The sequence below is a fragment of the Scomber scombrus genome, chromosome 22 (assembly GCF_963691925.1).
Source record: "Scomber scombrus chromosome 22, fScoSco1.1, whole genome shotgun sequence".
Lineage (NCBI taxonomy): Eukaryota > Metazoa > Chordata > Actinopteri > Scombriformes > Scombridae > Scomber > Scomber scombrus.
The window spans coordinates 15,112,494-15,133,280 of record NC_084991.1 but is presented as its reverse complement, the minus strand read 5'-3'; the positions used below and the strand labels follow the sequence as shown (position 1 = coordinate 15,133,280).

Below are 20,787 nucleotides of genomic sequence, written 5' to 3'. Positions count from 1 at the left end.
ACGAGAACAGAGCTACATGGCGTGAGTTTTTCCTCAAATCGAAGTGCCTGCTCTGACTTTTACTATTGCTGTCACTGCTGCTTTCTATACATATAATTTACAGCTAAATGTAGCAGGCATCCGGGTCATTCACTACGGGCTGCTGAAATGAATATTTGGACTTGTAGGAAATTACAAAAAGCACACAGCAGCAGGTTGTAGACAAACGAGACTCTCTACAGTCACGCTGGAAGAGTCATACAGCCATATCTGCTGTATCATTTTCACCATCTTAGATTAGTTTAGTGTGTTAACATGCTAACAGCTGAGGTAAATTGGAATGTCATTAGTTTTACATGCATTTAGTCTTATGTTCATTACAGTATTAACTGTGTTCTACTTCTTTATGGAACTTATGGGGACTTTGATCTTGTTGATCTTTCACTCATCTTTTTCTGTTTTTTAATCTCATGGAATTGGTTGTCCGATACTTGTATCCCGTTTCAGAACTACATCCAATGCAAACTATAAAGCATATAAACTCTTGTCTTTAGCTTTTATCGGAGGTGTCCTTAGCTCACTACATAGCTGTGCACCTACGGTAGCTATACATGTACACCTAAATGTTTAATGACACAATTGGTGTTTTGCATATTTGTACTGAGGTAAATATGACTATTTTGTTGCTTTTGTACCTTTTTGTTGCTGCATTTAATTTCATAAATGCAACTAATGACAGTGTTTTTTTTACCTTACATTCATTGTTAATTTCACGTCTTAAGGACCCGCTTTTGTCTCAAGTGGTGTATTGAAAGAATATAGCTGCTGATAGTGGAATGTGAATGAATACATTGCAAGAATAGATTGATGCCTCTGTCGGCATTGGCATTGGTATTAGGCTGTAAGCTGCAGGTGGCAGTGGTTAATTAGCATCAAGTGTTTGCTAGCTGGCCTGGTTATGTTAACAGCATTTTGTGGCCCCGCTTTTGCACTGTGATAATCATAGCCTGGCTTCCTTTTAAAGACAGGGCCAACCCACCCACCGATCCCACAGCTGCTTGTTTTGTTCCCAGCGCTGAGAGCAATCATCTGGTGCCTGCCTCCTGTTGCCAGCTGCTGCCTGGCCAGCTTCTATCACAGGTATCCAATAGGGCACATCATGTACTGTATAACAGACACGTCCACTCCACTATGGTGCTGAACTGGAAAAAATTGAGAAAAAAAACAACATCCTGAACGTTTTGTAGCTTTAGACGCAACATGCTCAGGAGGTTGCTTCTAAAGCTACAAATCAGCTGGGAATATGTAGTTACAGTGTAGTGTAAGTGAATAAGTAACGCCCCTTCACATTGCTGTTGATGTACCCCTAAGCAAGGCAATTACAGGTTAGCGGGGGGCAATCAGACATGCACATTAGAATGCCATTTTCCTGTCTTAACTTTGTAGCTCTTAGTAAGAAATATTTCCTTTAATGTGTCTTTTAAAGACCCAGTTAGGAACAACAGATGGAAATTAGACTTAGCTCATTTAAAAACAAGCCTCAGCTCATTTACAGTTTTGCTGTTGATTAATGGGGATTGTCCCTGACAAATGAATTAATTAAACTAAACAGTAAAAGGCTGTGCTTATCCTGGGAATCAGAGAAGGTGTGGATGTTATGCTTGCCTTTTTTCATAAAGAGCCTCATTGCTTCGTCAACTTTACACAGATAAAGCTCTGAAATATCAAAGTAATGAAGTGGATATGAAGAATGCTTAATTTTTTTGTGTGAGTCATTGTGTTTGCTCTAACCAGCGTCTTACAAAAGGTATCACTGCGCACAGAGCATTTTGTAATAGTGTTAAGCAGGAACTTCAACACAAAGTGAATCGCAGGAGGAAGAATAATTATAGTTAAAGGATAGTTTTCAGTGCTCAGGCAGGCATAGTCACGTATAAAAGCAGGGAAAAAGGCAAAAAGGGAGATAACATACCAACATTTCCAGTATAACCTTGTAGGTTACTGTCATTTAAATTAAATCATGTAAAACTAACCTTGTATTTTACAGTAAAAATTAGAGATACAGTATGTCAGTAAAAAAAATGATGTACTTTTTATACAAGAACTGTGTTTTTTCTTCTTCTACTATGCTGTAAATGATCTCACTTCCCCTCAGTGATTTCTAATGACCTGTTGGATAGTTTGAGACCCTCAGTTTGGGAACCACTGCTCAGTATCTTTTGTGAGATTGTACTAAATTTAAACGTTGCAAACACACATAGAGACGGTCTACAGACAACTTGCAGTTTAAATGCTTGTAAGTGAATTCCAACAATTACTGCAACGCATTCTCTGCCGCTTCACGGTACAGGGAAAGAGCAGATGTGCAACCAATCAAAGCCAATTTTACCCTTGTTAGTACTCAGTGGATGAATTTCACATTTGTGCATTTGTGCCTCTTTTAGAAAATTCAGGAAAATCGTAATATCATGGTGTCCTCTAAACTGCCTTATCATCAAATAGCTCTCTGCACATTTGTCCACATAATAGTGGGGTACATAGTATGTTGATATAGTCCTGCAATGCTACAGAAACTGAAGCTATTCATACAGCACACAGCTAACAGAATTACTCACACTGTCTCTCTGTATGGCAAAATGTTTCCATTGTTTCCAACAAAGAAGCATTTGACGTAACCTATTAGGCTCGAGTCTGACTAAGAGACCATCACTGCACTGCTGCAGCATGTGAGGATCACAGGTCTCATGCTTTATGGATGCCTTTAAAAGACTGATGGCTTCAGGGGACTGGATTTTTATTGAACCTTTTCTTTTGAGAGTTTATAACTGTGTATATTATTATTCCCTCTTCGCAAAATGCACACAGAATATAGATTAGTAGCAGCTCATTTTAATCTGCTGCCGTTGGCTCTGCCGTGCTGTTGAAATGCCTAATGCAGCTAATTACCATCTTGATTGGCCAATATGAGGCAATCTCCCTCCATCTCTGACAGCATTAGTCATGTAATATGCAGACGAATGCACGGCTGATCACAGATCCCCTGGAGTTTGGATTAGTAACCAAGTATGTCCCATGTCAGGCCTTTTGTCCATATTATGATCTATATTTATAGACCTATTTCTGCCTGCCTTGTGTTGAGATTATAATCAGCACTGTGTCTGTTTATATATTCACCGTTTGTTGGATGAATTGTGGATGAATTGATAGGGTGAATGATTCATTATGTAATTTACTTGCAGTGTGATGTATTACAATGTCTATTTATTAACCTAGGATTAACTGTTTTAGAAATGTAGCAGTGCAATGAAACAACCATCGGACAAGCGTTTCTTTCAAGTTGAATCATCAAAGTCACACTCAGCCAAGCACTGCCTGCCAATTCCTCTCAATTTTTCCCAGATCTCAAAACCCGATGACCAACTCGATCACATCAGCTTTCTTTGGAGCTGAAATATCGGATGACCTCTGACCTGTGTATGGATACAATAAAAGCAGCAGATTTGTTGTAATGATCCAGAGGCTGAGGTTGTTCTTTTTGATATGAGTGCCAGTGACTGCTGCAGTTTATTCCACCTGAAACACAAAACAGGTTGTAATTTACTATATATTCAAAAGTTATCAGGAAGCTGGAGTTTTGATCCAGTGAAGCAGGTGTGTGGGTGGATAAATAGAGTGGATGTGTACTGTATACAAATAAAGCTGTGATCGTTTGAGGTAAATACACTTCATGGTTAGATTTAAAAGCAATATTATGAATATAAATGTAATAAAAATAATTCAATTAAAAAGATACAAGACGAAATTGCACTATGAAAGCAAAGCATGGGGTTTTAGACCGCTTGAAAACTGAATACTTAGCTTAAATTAAAGCAAAGACTGCAATATAAAACTGCAGCAGTATTCAAATGCATGTACTGTATCTCTTTATAAAATAATCATGTGATGATGCCTTGAGTAAAATACACTCACTTACTGTTGAACTGTGGTAAAAATCTACCATGGCCAGGGAACTGTATTATCTGTTTTATAATTACACTTATTTCTAACCCTAACCATAACCATAACCCTATTTTTTATCATTGCATATCAAATAACATTGTATTTTCCTACCAACAGCACATGAACTGAAGGAGTTGTCTAAGAATACAATTAGCCCCTAAGACTACTAATTATGCTCTCATTTTGTCATTGAACATGATGTGCAGTTGTTATGACACATAACTGCGGCTGTGATGCTTGTCTATATTTGGCCATCAATACGACAGTGCTAATAGATGATTTCCTCTTGTTTGTGGAAGGGTAATGTGATTCACTTTCACATGCACCGAGCAAGGAGGAATTGAATTAAAGAAAAGAAGGCAGCAGAGGGAACAGTTGGATTTTTAGAGTAGAGTGATGTGTCGAAAATGACACAGGGGTCAGACTTTTATCACCCAGTGTTCAGACATGGGATAATCCAAGCTGTAACTCACCATACAACCTCTTCTCTGTCTCCCATTCACTCATGGACACCACTCATTCAAACAAACTGGCCGGCGGAGCAATACTCCCACATATATACTCCCACAAATACAATCCAAACTCAAGGTTAAAGTAAAATTAATGAATATTTCTTTTCTAGCCAGTGTTTTACTGCTCAAGGAGAGACAGCTTCTTGGCTTGCAGCAGGCTGTTGACTTTTTGTACATGTTCAGTGCTACTGAATGAAATGAGAATGCACCAGTGCATGATCTTTGGTATTAAAACCATAAAAATCCTCTGTAAAAGTTTTATCAAGTAACAATGGTGGTGGAAATTAACGGAAGTCATGTGGAGGTGTAAACTTTAGTATTCAAGAGGAGAAAATGCTTTTTGTGGCTGTCGTTGTTTGTACACTTCTGCAAGACACAAAATCCCTGTGTTGTTGTTTTTGTAGTACTAAATATTCGGCTTATAGACCTGTATGTCTATTGATTTAAGTGTTGCACTCTGAAGCAACGCCTGCTGTGGCGTAGTAAAACTGAATTGTTTCACTGATATTTGAATTGAGGTTACCCTAGATCAAAGTAACCTGTATGAATGTGTTGCCAGTGCAGACGTAACTTCTAGTGCAATGCCACCAACTGCCACTAAATGGTTCTTGGCTCCAACTGACTCTCATTCATCGTCAACATTTACCGTCAACTTCTAAGAAATACTAAGTCAATTATGTGCACCACTCATTGTTCCCAGTTAGCTAGTAGTAGATTCAAGTTAGTGGGGTGTATTTCCAGAGCGTGAAATGACAACACCCTGTATTCTTTATTTGGAAGATCCTGGCTCCAAACGGAAACGATGGCACCGACCATAAGCAGCAGCTCTGGGCTTCAAAAGCCTATGGTGTAACCAGATCGGCCAATGCTTCCAGTCTTCTGTTTCATTTATGTAATTTGGCAAAATCAAAACCACTGTTACAATAATGAATTCATCACGGAGGAATGATGTACAGTAACCTATAAAAGTTTAGTCAGTTACATCTTGCATTGATAGACTCTGCTTGTCATCAATCCCTCTGGTCTATATTTGTCTTGATAATTGACGGTAGTCTTGGTAGTAGTGAAGGAGACTGTACGTTTTTGAAATTCAATGATCACAGCCTCATCTTGAGCTTGCTTGAGACATTGATGATTCTATTGATGTAAATGCAGTTTTAGGTCAAATAAATCTTAAATCAAAGCCATCACCTGTCAGCCGAATCCTGTTTAGTTTATGGATTGGCAGTCGATCACCAGGTTGAAGGTCTCAATAATTCAGCAGCCGTTTATTCTGGGCTAATGGATGTAAACGCCACCTTCCTGTGCTAATGGAGGAATTGGACGTGAAGGCCTGAATCATGTTTTACCTTCAACGAGGCACTTGATGATCACCAGACATCCTGCTTGTAGCATTATGCAATAGCTGCTAGCTTCTTAGAAAGAGTTCCACTCCCCGTGTCTTGTTTATGGTAAAAAGAGCCAGAGGGCAGAGTAACAGTAGGAAGCTGAAAATATCATCCGGTGTGGAAGCTTCTAGTGTGGCGGGGGAAAGCGGGCCAGAGTGAGGCAGCAGTATCCTCTCAATGACTGGTAAGGCAATGTGACGCACAGCTGCATGACTGACAGCTCCAGTTCTGCTTCACAAAGTAGGTCGCAGCCAGCTACCCCCTCTGGTGAGACGCTGGCAGATAGGCAGACACAAGGACGCAGAGAGGTGTACCAATGAAGGAACCTACAGATTAATTAGATTGCTACAGAGCACACAGCCTATAAATGTAAATAACCTGAAACATACAGTGAAGGTGTTCTTCCTCTTATTTCACTTGAGCTCTTATACAATTGACGGCTTTATATGTGAAAGTGCGTGTGATTCTTCTTGCATAAACCTATATTTGAAACTAGGGTTGACGCTTCCATCATCCCCTCGTGACCTCGACACGCTGCATAAACCATGTGATCACCATCCTCCTCGAGGCTTAAAAAAGACCTAATGCCGCACTATATTTTTGTCTTTCACGATGGTCTCCATGTCAGATTAAGCAATCATAGTTCCATAAATTCTTGTCATGTCTTGGTTGGGAGACAGGTGACATTACAAGTATGACCCCGACCAATCATCACCTTGCGTAAGTTCATAGGTCGTCAGGAAGAAAGGTCAAGAAATTTTCAGTCATGGCTACAGAAGTGCTCCGTTTGTTTCTGGTCTTTATGTTCTGAAAAGAAAAAGAAAAGAAAGAAAAAAATGATTGTGGACCTATTCCTGGGTGTCAGGAAGAGGACAGTGTGGGCTGTTTATCCTTCAGAGAGAACCTGCGATAATAAATGTGTTCAAACAGAAGGTCTCATGGAGGGAATGATGATTGCGTTTTGGGAGTTGTATACTCTGGGAGCCTAAATGAAGATACAGAGATATGTTTTAATATCAGGTGGTTTCACAATCACTACAAATGTGGAAGTTGTTATTGGACTTTAATATTTGTAACCCACAGGAGACAATCCATAAGTGTGCACAATGATCCACAAATATTTCACAATCCACAAACACATATTTTTTATTTGTGTCATATCCAAAAAAATACGGACAAATTTGCAAATATGCATAATTTATTCTATAAACATTTACACCTCTGTGGAACCATTTATATGTGTGAAACAGGTTTTGCACATTTGTGGATCGCTCCCTGTCTGCTTGAGGGCCCATGTGACATTGTTGACTTCGCTCCTATTTGTTTATGGATTTTTGTCCCATTTGTAGAAAAAATCCACAGATGTCAGGTGCAAAAACTTGTACACTTTTATTGGTTTTTAACAGTTGTTATCCACAGGAGACAATCCACAAATGTGTACCATGATCCACAAATATATCACTATCCAAAAACATGAGAAGAGATTTTCTTGATACATTTTTGATTGTTGGTGTTTACATTTGTAAACACCAACAATCAAAAATGAATCAAGAAAATGGTCAGGGATGACAGACTGCAGGTTTTCCTGCCTGAATCAGCCTGTTGAAGTGATCCTTTAACTTTTCAGTTAGCGCCATCATCAAGTCTATTTATTTAAATTCATCCAACACTTTGGTTTATGGTCTAATACCTGAAAAACCAAAGACTTTCCCATAATCTTAAACTGTAGTTTGTGTTTTAGCAAGTGCCAGCATACTAACAACCTAAAACTAAAATGTGGCGGTATTAGTATTATTAGGCACCACTGGTTCTAAGTAGAGCTTCACAAAGCTGCTAGCATGACTCCTAGTAGGTTTAGTCTTGTGTGTCAAATGTTATGCCTTTCATTTGTTAAGTTATACTTGCTTTGCCTTTACCAACGTTATTTTTCAGAGAGAAATTCAAATCCAACTCAAGTTCTCAATTTGAATCTTAATGTGGATGTTTTGTTTTGTTTTGTAAAGTTTATATAATGTTAAAATGTTTGAATACTAGGACCATTGTAATCATAGATATGGATACAGATGCTAAATAGTGTACTGTTTGGGAAGCTGATCATTCTTATCCTGGCTGAACCCTATTAATGCATCTAATAGTAAGTTTCATCCCATAAGGTGTTTGTCTGGAAATGCATGAAAATACAATCATCATTTTGATACGAGATAATTGTGTAAAACGAATAGTGATGCTACACTTTACTTTTAGTGTGCCACATTATTATTTTATATCAAAATTATTCACCAGATGCTTATTATTTAAATTTTAAGTTTCACGGTTTCCCTGTATGACATTATACCCCAGCTAAAGGAGCTCTGGGATTAATAGTTTCTGTAAAGAGACAGACACGATGGTACTAATAATACATGTGATCCTTTCAAATGTAATGATAAAAGTAAATCTCACCACTTATTCAAAGTGATGGCAAAGGATGATGGATGACATACACATATATAAAATAGCTCCTCTTCTTTCATAACTCTTCTCATCTAACATGTCCTTGAGTTGAGTGTCTAAAAATAGCAGTTTCCCACACACAAACTGCTTTGAACTGACTTCATCTTGATATCTTTTATTTGAGCTGTCGGACATGTTTTGAGCTGTCTGAGGTGCAGCAAACTCTTACCTTTTAAAAACTGACTTGATAGATGATTTTCTGTGGTTTTCTACACCTGTGTTTCTGCATGTCTGGTCAGTTCTCTGGGCTTCGTTGAGGAGGAACCTGCTGTTTTCACACTTGCTCTGCAGACTTTGTCACTGCTTGAAAAGTGAGATCACGTAAAAAGGGGAGTGAGGTGAATTAGAGGCTTCACACTTTGTTGTATTTTTAGGCCGGTATGATTTCAGAGTGGTTTTGACAGACATGCTGAATCCTAGTTTAAGTATTGAGAGTCCAAATATAAACTCCTGGAGGGGGTTCAGGCTATTTCCTTAAAATCCAGAATCTTTATTTCTATGATGTGTTTGTTTTCATTCTCCGCTTGCTCCAAGTCACCTTGGGAGAGCCATCTGGGATCCCTGATAGCACCTAAAGGTTACCACAGAGACAAGACATATAAGGAGCATGGGCAAGGTAACGAGACTCTTTGTTTCCATGGTGATGTTGAACGTAAGGGGAACGTAGAAGGGGATAATCAAGGCTTGGGAAAGGTCTCAAGGGAAAACTTGCAAAAGGAAGAAAGACAGAAAGAAATGCAAGAAAACATTTTTACATTACTATCGTGGTGTGAAAAGAACAGTTCTATCTTTGCTGCAACTCCAACCACAGGATTTTTTCCCTTTTGGCATATTTTGACATCTCAGCATCCTACGGTAGAACAATATGCTTTAGACTTCTGACCTCCTGTACGTTTGAGTTTTCATGCTAGAATAGATATGGATGCTTGTGGATAAAGAAACAATTAACTGGACTGGTTTAACCGACTAATGTTGAATAATATTGATTAGGAAATGTTCATGCCATGCCATGCTTGATACCTGTTAGAACAGGTACACAGAAACAGAAACACAATGAAGTCAAGCCAAAGTGAAATAAGTGTAAAGCAGTTTCAAAGAGATATTTTTTACTTTTTCAAAGTGCAGTGCTGCAAGTCCTTTTATACATTGTAAACAATTGTTTTCTGGACTACAACACAGACATTGATCTTACCCAAGGCTTAAATGTTAGAGCTCTGTACTAATCATCATAATGAGAAATCGTTGGACATTGTGTCGACTGATCGAGCCACCGCGGGGAGCCGATCACTCCGGAGAAGTTTAGACTTGGTTACAGATTAAATAGAAAGGGAACAGCATACGGATGGCAGAATATGTAATGGATGCACTGACAAAACAGGCTGAAAAGAAAATAATAAAATTTTCGGCTGTCTCCTTTGATGGAGGATGTGTGTCGAGCTTTGTGGAGCTGTTTAGAGAGCTTAGTCAAGTGTCTCAGGAAAGTGTTTTAAAGCTGCACTAATCAATATTTTTTACATTAATTACATACATTAAGTAAAAGTGGTGACTCTCCAGAGAGTTATAACCCAACTCTGTAGTTAGCCTCAGCTCTTTTAGAACTTTTTAGCTCAATCTAGCAAATTCTAATAATTACAATACTAATACTTTACGCTACTCCACCAAATGACAGACTGACTTAGCAAATAGCTGGTACATAGTAGAGCATCTAGAAAGCTAAAGAGCCAGATATTTTTCTCAGGAGATGGTGGAGACCTAAACTGAGCTACAAGGAGCATGAATATTTAACTAAGATTAATCAAGTGGCCAAAAACACAGCTCCAAATGAATGCTTTGTCTTGTGTGTGTTTGTTTGCCAAAGACAAAAAAGCATACTACTCAACATTTTAGTAATATTTCATAACTTGCTGACCCGTTACAGCCTTTCCACAACCAGCAAAGTATTGATCCATTATGCAGTCAAATAAATCAAACGTGATACATCCTAGCCACCATACGCTGATGTAAACAACTAGATATTCATTAATTAATTAAATAGACTGACACTTTGCAGTTGATATAGCAATAACACACACTACAGTGACCTGGAGAGCACAGTTTTTTTCCCCTCCTGTGCAGCAGCTCCAACAGCAGTGTATTTTTGTCCTCCTCTGCATGTTGTGACGCCTCTGTGTCCTTTCTGTAGCAGGGCGGTGCTCCTCCCTGTCTGTGACAGCCAGCTCCAGACTGGCAACACTTTCAAGATGTGATTTCTTTTTTTCTTTTTCTTTTTTTTACAGTGTGAGTTGTACGCGGTCAGTGGAGAGAAAAGCAGAGACACACTGGGGCACAGATGGCCTGTGGGTAACTGATGAGAGAGAGGGAGAGAGACAGAGAGTGTGTCCTTGACCTTCACATACTGACTCGACGGTGGCTGTTCTGTGCTTGCCATGAGGACATATCCCAAATATTTCTCCACATACACAAGCATGCACTTTTGGGGACATTACATATACTTGCATTCATTTCTTAGAGATTTATCCTAACCCTAACCATAACCATTACCCAAAAATCAGCTTTTTCCCAATTGGCGACATGGCTTTTGTTCCCAATTGCACAAGCTGTCTCTGATTAACTGGTTCTAAATCTGAAATATGTCCCCAATAGCCTTAGACAGACCACATACACAAAAAGGCATATATTCAAACACATGCACATACTGTAGCATCTGTATTCCCTGTCTTACACAAATCTCTCCTCTCCTCTATTTGGTTTCCTTCTGCTTATATATTTCATTCTTGCTGCAGTGAGTTCAGTCTTATGAGGCTGTAACTGCACCTGATCCATCATTTGGTTTTGTTTCTGTTGCCATGGCTCTATTTTATGCGCATCCAACATCTGATTAAGTCAGATAGGATCAATGGAGAAAAAACGTATCAGTGCTGTTGTGTATATGACGTCGTAAAATGCCAACATCTAACGTAGCTAGCTTTAGTAATACAATACAGCATCCAATTTGGCTAATGGATGCGATTTCTACACACAATTGGGATTATTCAGACTTATGTTGTGCAGACACAAGATGACGTAGAGGGTGTGACCACAGTCAGAGAGTTACTGTACACTCTCTCTGTTTAAACACTGGTCTCTGTGCTGTATGAAGATGAGTCATATTGAAAGGCTAATGAGTTCATCTAATCCACTGGGCCTTTTATATCTCTGAAGCCATGCTGAGCCATAGGACCAAATGGGAAATGTGACTTTGTGAAGTGTTGTAGACCGGATGAGCTAATGGCACATTAACTGGATACAGTGTGTGTGACGAGCAGAATGGTGTCAGTGTGTGTGTGTGTGTGTGTGTGTGTATGATGCATGTGAGGTACTAGAGTGTGCGAGGTGTGTGCAATCAGTGATGACGCAAGGGCTCGTTTCGAGGTAGAAAACAGAGAGGGAGACAGTCAAAAGACATATGTTTTATTTGCTCTTTTTTCTGTCAAAATGTTAATACTAAATACTAAAATGATTAAAGCCAGGATTAGTCTGATATTAAAATCTTAAATATAAAATCATTAAAGACGCTTGAAATAAGCTAAGCTACCATAAACCACTGTTATGAAAAGGCCTTCTTATAGTTTTACTGACTGTATTCCTCATCACTTTTGTGTTTTTAATTCTATATTTTATCTCTATTTCATGGTTTTGACTATTGTTGGTTTTACTGTTTCCTGAATCTTGATTGCCTGTACTTTATCAGAACTATCAATTTTGCTCTTTATATGTTTTACTTGATTTCATTGAAAGCACTTTGTAACACTTTTGAAAAGTGCTATTTAAATAAAGTTGTTATTTATTGTTATCATTTTCTTCCTCATTCACACATAAAAGGATGTTTAATCCCTATAATATGAGAAAAGTGAATTAGATTCTGTCATTTGTTCCTTCAACCCCAAATTAACAGACTTGAGTTTGCTTTATTTATGTTGTGCAGCCCATTAGTTATTGGTGTGGAGTTTATAAAGAGGCCATTCTGTCAGGACTGAGTTAGAAATATGGTTTATGTGACGTATATCAGCTCTTCTCTTTTCCTGTCTGAGAGCTTTTTATTTGATCATGCTGGCTCATTTTTACACTCTTGGATCGCCGTGAATATTTCCATCTCAGGTACAGTAGATTTATGCTCTGTACTCATTTAATTTGCTAGCACAGAACTTTGTGTTGTGGAGCAAGTTCGATCACATTAAATATGTTTGTTTTCATATTGTCATCTAAAAAAACTTGAAATGTGCAAATAATTAGTAGAAAATGATTTTTAAATGAAGTTACATTTTCTGCTGCGGCTAAAAAGACTGAACATCTTCGACTAAGTTCACTGGATATTAATCTCACAGCTGTTCAAATGATATTTACCTTCATCACAGATCATTATATGAGTTTTGGAGTTATCTTAAATGATAATCTTATCATAGACAACACTGTTAGATCACTTATGCAGATTTGCTTCCTTCAGTTTATGAATTTTGCTTAATTTACCATCTCTATTATTGTAATTAGTGAGCATTTAACCTCACTACATTTACATCAATTAACTTTAATCCAAACATACTGTTATCAGTTTTACTTTCAAAAACTCCGTAATGAGATCAGTTTCTCAACCGCATCAAACAACACTGACCTGTAAATTACATAAGGCAACATGACCCAGCTTCCCCTCTGCTCTTATTCTTCCTTTACTCTGCTATGTCTTTATCCTTTTCACCTTACCGCCAGCACCATCTCTCTCTCACTCACTCACTCACTCACTCACTCACTCACTCACTCACTCACTCACTCACTCACTCACTCACTCACTCACTCACTCACTCACTCACACCAGACACACACCAGACACTCTATTTCACTTCGTATGTACTTCTTAAAATATTTCAATACAGGCTTTTTTCCCCTGCTGGTCCATTTTTGTATTGCAGATACACACACTTTTACCTCTTTTACACAAATAAAACACATACTCAGTCACAAGTGGAAATTCAAATACCTATATCTGCATATGAACATGGGCGAGCATCCTGGTGGAAAAACCAAACACACACACACACACACACACACCCACACACACACCCACACACACACACACACACACACACACACACACACAAAGGTACACACACTCTACAGTACTTCCTGTGGGTTGGCCTCCCTGCGTTTGATTAAGGACTGGCTGTGGGAGATATGTGCTGACTGACCTGGTCGCAGCATGCCACACACATACACCACACACACACACACACACACACACACACACACACACACACACACACACACACACACACACACACACACACACACACACACACACACACACACACACACACACACACACAGTGGTTCATTTTGTGATTGGATGAGCGCATGTGTCTGGCCCAGGCACCACGGTCTCCCTGGAGCTGCCTGCCAAGAAGTGATGTCACCATCTCTGTTTAGTCACATCTCATCTCTCCCTTCAACAAGGGCAAAGTACAAAGCAGTGCGCTGTCTTTGTCTCTCTCTGTGTCACACACACGCGCATTCACACGTACGCTCACACACTGATGTAGGTGCCTGGGCTCCATGTGTGAGAACACTGGCTGGAGTGTGACCACATATGTAGAAGTGCTGTACTTGTGCATATGTGGTCACCGCAGTGATTTTGTATCACCTCAGCAGTGTGTATCAATTCTTCTTCACATCCAGAATCACACAAGACATTCAACTCCACGCACTGCCCGTCCAAGATCAATTTAGCACTCTCCAGTTTTACCCTCAGGCTAATACCAAACCACTCGATCTGCCACACAAGTCTGCGGGAGCGTAGAGGTTAGAGAAGTGACCTCGCCGCTGAAGAGTTCGCCAGTTTGTCCGACTGGTACAATGTGGGCGGGCAAAAATCCTCGACTCACAGCAACAGTTATCGAGCATGCCAACTAAACCTGCACTGCTGCTGCGAAAGTGCTTAACAGCCAGAAGGATAAGACTGAAGTCGTTGTAGTCGGGTGCCCCATGTGGCCACAAATTAGCTCTCATACTCTGATACTCAGACACACTTAGGTCACTGCTTCTCCTGCTGCTCTGTGCTATTGTTTCCGCTGCTTTTCACACAGCTACACCAGCATAGATCTGCTGATAATTTGTGTCTGCTTTTAATCTACTTTTAATAATTCATTAATTACCTAGCAGTTTGAGCCTATGGTGTATAATTATCATATTTGTGTCACCATGTAACTGTTTTTTAATAATGAAAATCCCTGCCTTTTAAAAGCCCACAACACTTACCAGTGTTTTGACAGTATTTTCAAAATCCCTAAAGATTAATCTTGAAATCATCCTCAAAAACTGTTGTGTTCACCTGAACCAAATATTGTATGTGTGTGTGTTTGTATATATATGTATATGTATATATATATATATATATGCATACCTCTGCATAATAGTTGTGACTCTTTTATAAAAGGATGGAAGCTGGAAGTAACATATCTGCTTGCCCTTTACATATAAGACAAGAACAATTGAAGTTATGCCTGAGTTTATATAATACTGGAAAACTAAATGAATGACAAAAACTGAATTAAAATAAATTTAATTGTGCAGCAGGTGGAATTTATTTTTATCCAGATGGGCAGAAGAGTCTGAAGATATATAAAAACTCCCCAAAATAAACAGTCCCAAGTGTTATGTCGGTCATTCTGTGAGTCCATGTCTCTATTTCATATACTTTATGCATGGGAACCATGACCTGCTGCTGCATGCTATCACCGTACTGCGTGCTGAAATCTTTCTTACAGTATGAACTCTGCATCTTAAGCACCTGCAGTATGTGCCTCAACATTGATATTTAAATGCCAAACGGTGCAGCATATGTGCAGAGATGTATCTGTGAGGAGGCTGACATTTCTGAGCTGTAGAGAGGGGGGTAATCAGAGGAAGAGAAGGAGAGCACCAACCTCCTGACATTACTTTATATGTAGGCTTGTATGTGCAGGAGTGTCTCTGTGTTTGCATAAGTGTATTTTCTTGAGTTTGATAGTGTTTTATGTCCCCTTGAATGTGAAAGAAAGTGTATGCCTGCATGTGTGTGGTTGTATCTGTGTGTACGTGACTAAGATGGTTTGTCATGTGACACAACAGTAGAAATAGAGGTCATCAGTTATGGAAGTCACGCATGTCATATCTGAGTGATTAAATATTACATGCTCAGCACTGAGTGTAGCTGACAGTTCACTGCTTTCTCTATCAAGCCTCTTGTAAGCAAATAAAACATACCTACATATGCTATAGTTTTTTTGATTGCTTATAAACTTGAAAATACACTCTAAAACATGAAGTGAAGCTTTCTGCAGATAAGATTAAAAATCAACTTCTGTAAGATCATCTCTTTGACTTCCAGTCTAAAAGAGCAAAGGACTCATTTATGAAGTCACCTTTAAATAGACAGAAAAGTAGACTTCCTGCTAAGAATGAACTCACATTAAAGCAGCGCAATGTTCAACAATACAGTTCTGAGTTGATTAAAATACACCATTCATTGCCTTTCATGCAAATATGCCTAGAGGATTTAATATTGATGAATAATTGGAATCAAAGTGAACATATTCAAAGATATTAAAAATATCAAATATTGAAGCAGAATATGAGCGGTATGAATAGCCTCGAACAAAAAAATAATATTATCAAATGCCTTTATTGATATTAATATGTATTCACCTGACGTAAGAGATGAGAGCAGGAAGAAGATATTATGATGCAGCACAGGATGAAGAGTAGTGAGGTTTTTAATTTTTAAAATAGTTAAATAATACAACTAAAAGATAATGACGATCAAGTGGTGCTTTATTCTACTTTTGCATATCTGCAAGCCAAAACTTGACTTTAAATTGTGTTGTTCAAGCTTTTTTTAGCCACTAAACAGATCTAATGTCACTATAACGAAACATACAACATATTTGGTCACAGTCTTCTTCCTCCTCTCCCGAATTCCTAAAACAACTGAAGAAAGAGATGAGAGGACAAAGAGGGGTGGGGGTTGCGTGACAAACAGCAGCTCAAAAACCACATGCCCATGTCTCTGCCCTTAGAGGTGATTTGGGTTTGTGCTCTTCTTCCGCTGGGTGATTCTGTCCTCTCCATCCCTTTCCATTTCTCCACTCTCATCCCCTGTGGACGGGCTGCTCTTGTCCACCATCACATACCAGCACTTACAAGACACAAATTTACTGAGGAGAAAAATTTAAAAAAAAAGAAAAGGGAGAGGAGGATGGCTGTCTTAAGAAATACAGAGTGCAAAGTTTACTGTGGAGTAGAAGAAGCTGAGCAATTTGGTTGTCAAAAATATAGAAAAAAAAAAAAAAGCGAGACAAGAGTGGAAAATTGAGACTTTTTCTCTGTGTGTTTTACATCTCTGAGCTAAGAAGCCTTATCCTGAGTTATTTTGAGAATCCATAGCAACCTCTCAGCTGATCCCTCCCGTACTGGAGATGTGCCTTTCATTGGTATTGCAGCTTTCTCCCATGGCAAAAAAAGGATCTTCAGGAGATTCATTCACGTGCCAGGCTTCAAAAAAATAAGAGAGAGAGAGAGAGAAGGGAAAAGATGAGAGAGAGAAGAGGAAGGAGAGAGACAGAGGCACAGATGGGTGAGAGAAATAAAGATATCACTCAATCGGAGGCTCGAGGAGGTGCACGGGAGCAGAGCATACTTTGAAGTGTTTGTTGGTGCTCACAAACGCTGGCAGATCTTATACGTGTGCATTTTTGTTTATGTGTCGTTTTCTTCATTCATGTTTGTGTGGGAGACGGGAGACGGGAGGAGGGGAAGGGGCGGTGGGTGTCTCCTAATAGCAGCAGTTTTCTTTAGCCCAGCCTGCAGATAAGAGTGTGTGGGTGTAGTTAAAACACGTCTTCATGAGCAACAACAGCTGGTTTTAGCGCATAACCTGAAAAACACATTGTCATTCAGAGATGATCAATGGAGCATCCTCAAATTAGCCGTCTCAGTGCGTGCTCTGCTGTGGTTTTCTTTGTGCCACATTCTACACTTCATTTACTTACCTGATCTTTCATTGTGTTTTCAAATGTGTGCAATGTAGGCAATGCTTCAAAGATTATATTAACCTGATCTAATTGGCTCTTCTCTCTCTGTCTTTCTCTCTCTGTTTGCTGCCTCTTTTTGTCGGATCACGGCCTCTTCGCTTGTTCCCACGACTGTGCCACACACAGGTAAATGCACTAACTTTCCACTTTCATTCATTCAACCGTGTAGGGTGTGTAGAGTAAACTACACAGAGTGTCAAACCTCTTATGCACTGGTTGTTTTGCTCGGTGTGATGTATTTTGAGCGCCTAAAGCTATGGCACACCACAGGTATCAAGACATGAGGCTCTTATAGCTTAGGAAAAAAGTCGTTTCAAGCAATGGGTGGCTTTTGTGTAAGACTGGATTACCAACTGGGCAAACTGGGCAACTGTCCCAGGGACCCAGAACTCCGGAGGGTCTGAAAGCCCCAGGATTGCTGTGTGAAATGGTTTGTGCTCAAGTGTTATATGAATATGCAGCAATAAAGCAATAATAGGGGGCATCAAAATCCCCCTTGAGGCCCTGTTTTGAAGAGAAAAAATAGTTTTAATACCATTTTTAAGTGTAGTTTTCTGCTTTTTATGTTGCATATTCCTCATTTCTGCCATCTAGTTCCCCTAAGTGCTGAATAAGAAGTGAATGTGTGTGGAATCTACAGTGAACTGACACGGCCAAATATAGAGAAGATTGTGGCAAAATGTGGTTCAAAGTTGCGTCCCGCTTTGATGCATTGTCAGATACCCACAATATGCACACTTTCACACCAGAAGTTCAGTGTTTATCACTCATCACAGACACAGAAACACTCCAGTTCAAGTCAAAGCCTCACCTAGTCGAGGTTTGCTCACTTGCTCTTTCCACAAGCCCACAGAAGCCCCATGGAGACACTTTAATTTGGGAAATTGAGTGCAGCAGGCTTGGCATCTCATTACTGTCTTAGCTTGAAGTGGGATGGGAATGGGGGCTTCACTTCCTTATCCAATACCAAGTGCAGTTTTAGCCTTTTAAGACCGCGGAGCTGTGTGTAACAAACGCAAGATGAGCTACTGCTGCAGTGTACAAGCCTGCTTACACAGTGAAGGATGCTCAGAGGTAAATAAAACTGGGCTGTAATGGGAGCCAATATCCCCAAAAGATGAAGAAGAATTGATGAGTGCAGTGAAGGAAATCTGGCCGTGCTTTCTCCCAGAGTTCTTTTTAAGCTTTAAGAGCAAGTCTCAGGCCTTAGGTCTTTTTTTTGTTATTTCACACACCAAGTAAAGATATGAATTAATGATGAATTAATTGACCATGATGATGAATGGCATGTTAGTTTTAGTTTAATGAAAATGTTATGATTAGATGATATAATGATTGCTTAAAAAGACATGAATTGTTGGGCTTCAGTCCTGTTTTTGGTTATTTTTGTTGTTGTTTTTTAAGCCTCATGAGCAGTGGTATAAAGTGTCCACCTTTATGAAAGACTGAGTTAAGTTACATGAAGGGGGGGCAGGGGATCATTTGGGAGGAGATAGCAGATCAACAGTGTATGCCACATAGAAGTAGTACACATCATCTGGAAGCTGGGAACCTGGAGGTTAATTTGAGATAAAGCTCAGCACTGTGTGTCACGTTTTTCTAGTTTAATGTTTTGGTTAGGCGCCTATTCAAATTTTGAATGTTTAAGGTATATGAAGGCTTTGAACGTTATGCTTGAAGTATATGATGGTCATTCCCATGCTCAATTATGTGTCATAAGTTTTTGCAAGAGTTTTTGTATTGATATCATTTGTTACACAGATTTGGAGCAGAATTGAACCATTTTTGAACACTTGAGAATTGATGAAATGGTCAAAAATCCCTCCAAAGTGTACTATACTAAAACACTAAGACCTTTAGGAATACCATATAAAAATTTGGAGATTTCTATAAGAACTGCATTTTTCAGTGCACTTCTGTTCTCAAAATTGCTCGCAAAACTCTCTTTATGTGATTCAACCTAACAAAGCCATAAATCCTCTGAATGCCCGACGTCTTTAGTTTCATGAGGCTGTAATTATCCTAGAGGTCACAGTAGGTGTGAAATGATATGATATAATGAATATCTTCACTTTAGCTTTGAAAATGAGCCCTCTATAGATGAGTGGAACGGGAGGTTAAAGGAATAGTTTGATATTTGAGATACGCTGATTTACTGTCTTGCCAAGAGATGAGCATATTAACACCACACTCATAAACTATTTTTCTATTAAATATGAAGCTAGGCTATAGTCCTGCAAATAAACATCTATAAAAACATTGTGTCTTTTTTGTGCTGCCAAACCTCATTTTGGATATTACCAACATATCTGCCATGGTGTATATCTGATTAAAACCACCTGTTCTGACTAAAATCTGAATTTTTATGAATAAGGAACACAGAGAGATTAACAGATTAGTTCAGAGTAAAGCTCATGTGTGAATGTGTAAATCTACATGGAGGACAGCTGGAATACAAGAGCAGTACCCGCAGCTCCTTTCAGAACATTTTGCCCATGCTGTACAATAGCAGGAGCTGTGAAATGTCACACAGCTAAAGGTTATTTCCTACTTCATTAGTGCCTAGGGGAAAAACAGTGATGCCCATGTTCTGACTGAGCAGGTTTCAGTGGTCAGTGGGCCAAGGACAGTGTTAGTCTGAGATAAGGTGAGAGGAATGCTAAGTGCTGGAGAGTTTAATTATAGAAGAACTGCAGATAATGTGTAGTGATATTAAACAGGCTCCCATTAGTTGAGGGGGAAGTAAAGTAGCAGAGAGTATATACAAATAAAGACCACCCACAGACTGCTGGGGATGACAATTTGTCATTTTATCCTATCTTGGATGTTTCATAAGCTGAGCATGTTTCTTTTTGTTCTTGATCCTGCAAGTCTGCCTGATCATGTTTAGCAGATTTAGTTTGTAGTGTTTGGAGTGCAAACACATGTCAGGGTTTAAGATGAAGTCTGACGTGGCAGTTTAAGGCTGTGTCATCTGCTAATCTGACATAGAGACCACCTCTAAATAAATGTTTAGTAGTTTTGCTTTCCAGTTCTTGCATCAGATATTTCCTCATTTTGGCTTAGCCTTGGCTTAGTTTCCACTGTACTTTACTTACTTTACGTACAGCTGCTTGTGTTCAGACAACATTTAATACTGATGTTCTCAAAGGTTTTTTGGGGCATTTGTGGCTCACAAGGTAGAGCAGGTCGTTAACTTTTCAGAAGATTGGCGTTTCGATCCCCGGCTCCTTAATGTCAAAGTGTCCTTTGGCAAGATACTGAACCCCACACCAACTAAGGTGTAAAATAAAAAAAATATCACTGTGGAATCTGTAT

At 39.2% G+C, this 20,787-nt stretch overlaps 1 protein-coding gene across 2 annotated transcripts in view; it reads left to right on the top strand.

Moving 5' to 3' along the window:
* Nucleotides 1-20,787, top strand: part of ppfia2 (PTPRF interacting protein alpha 2) — a 140,510-nt gene that overhangs the window by 10,337 nt on the left and 109,386 nt on the right. Inside the window, exon 3 of one of the 2 annotated variants that reach the window (XM_062443393.1) lies at nucleotides 6,010-6,033. The exons of the other annotated variant lie outside the window; for it this stretch is intronic. Coding sequence (XP_062299377.1) covers nucleotides 6,010-6,033 — 24 coding nt within the window. The remainder of the gene's footprint in view (nucleotides 1-6,009; nucleotides 6,034-20,787) is intronic. 2 annotated transcript variants of the gene reach the window in all.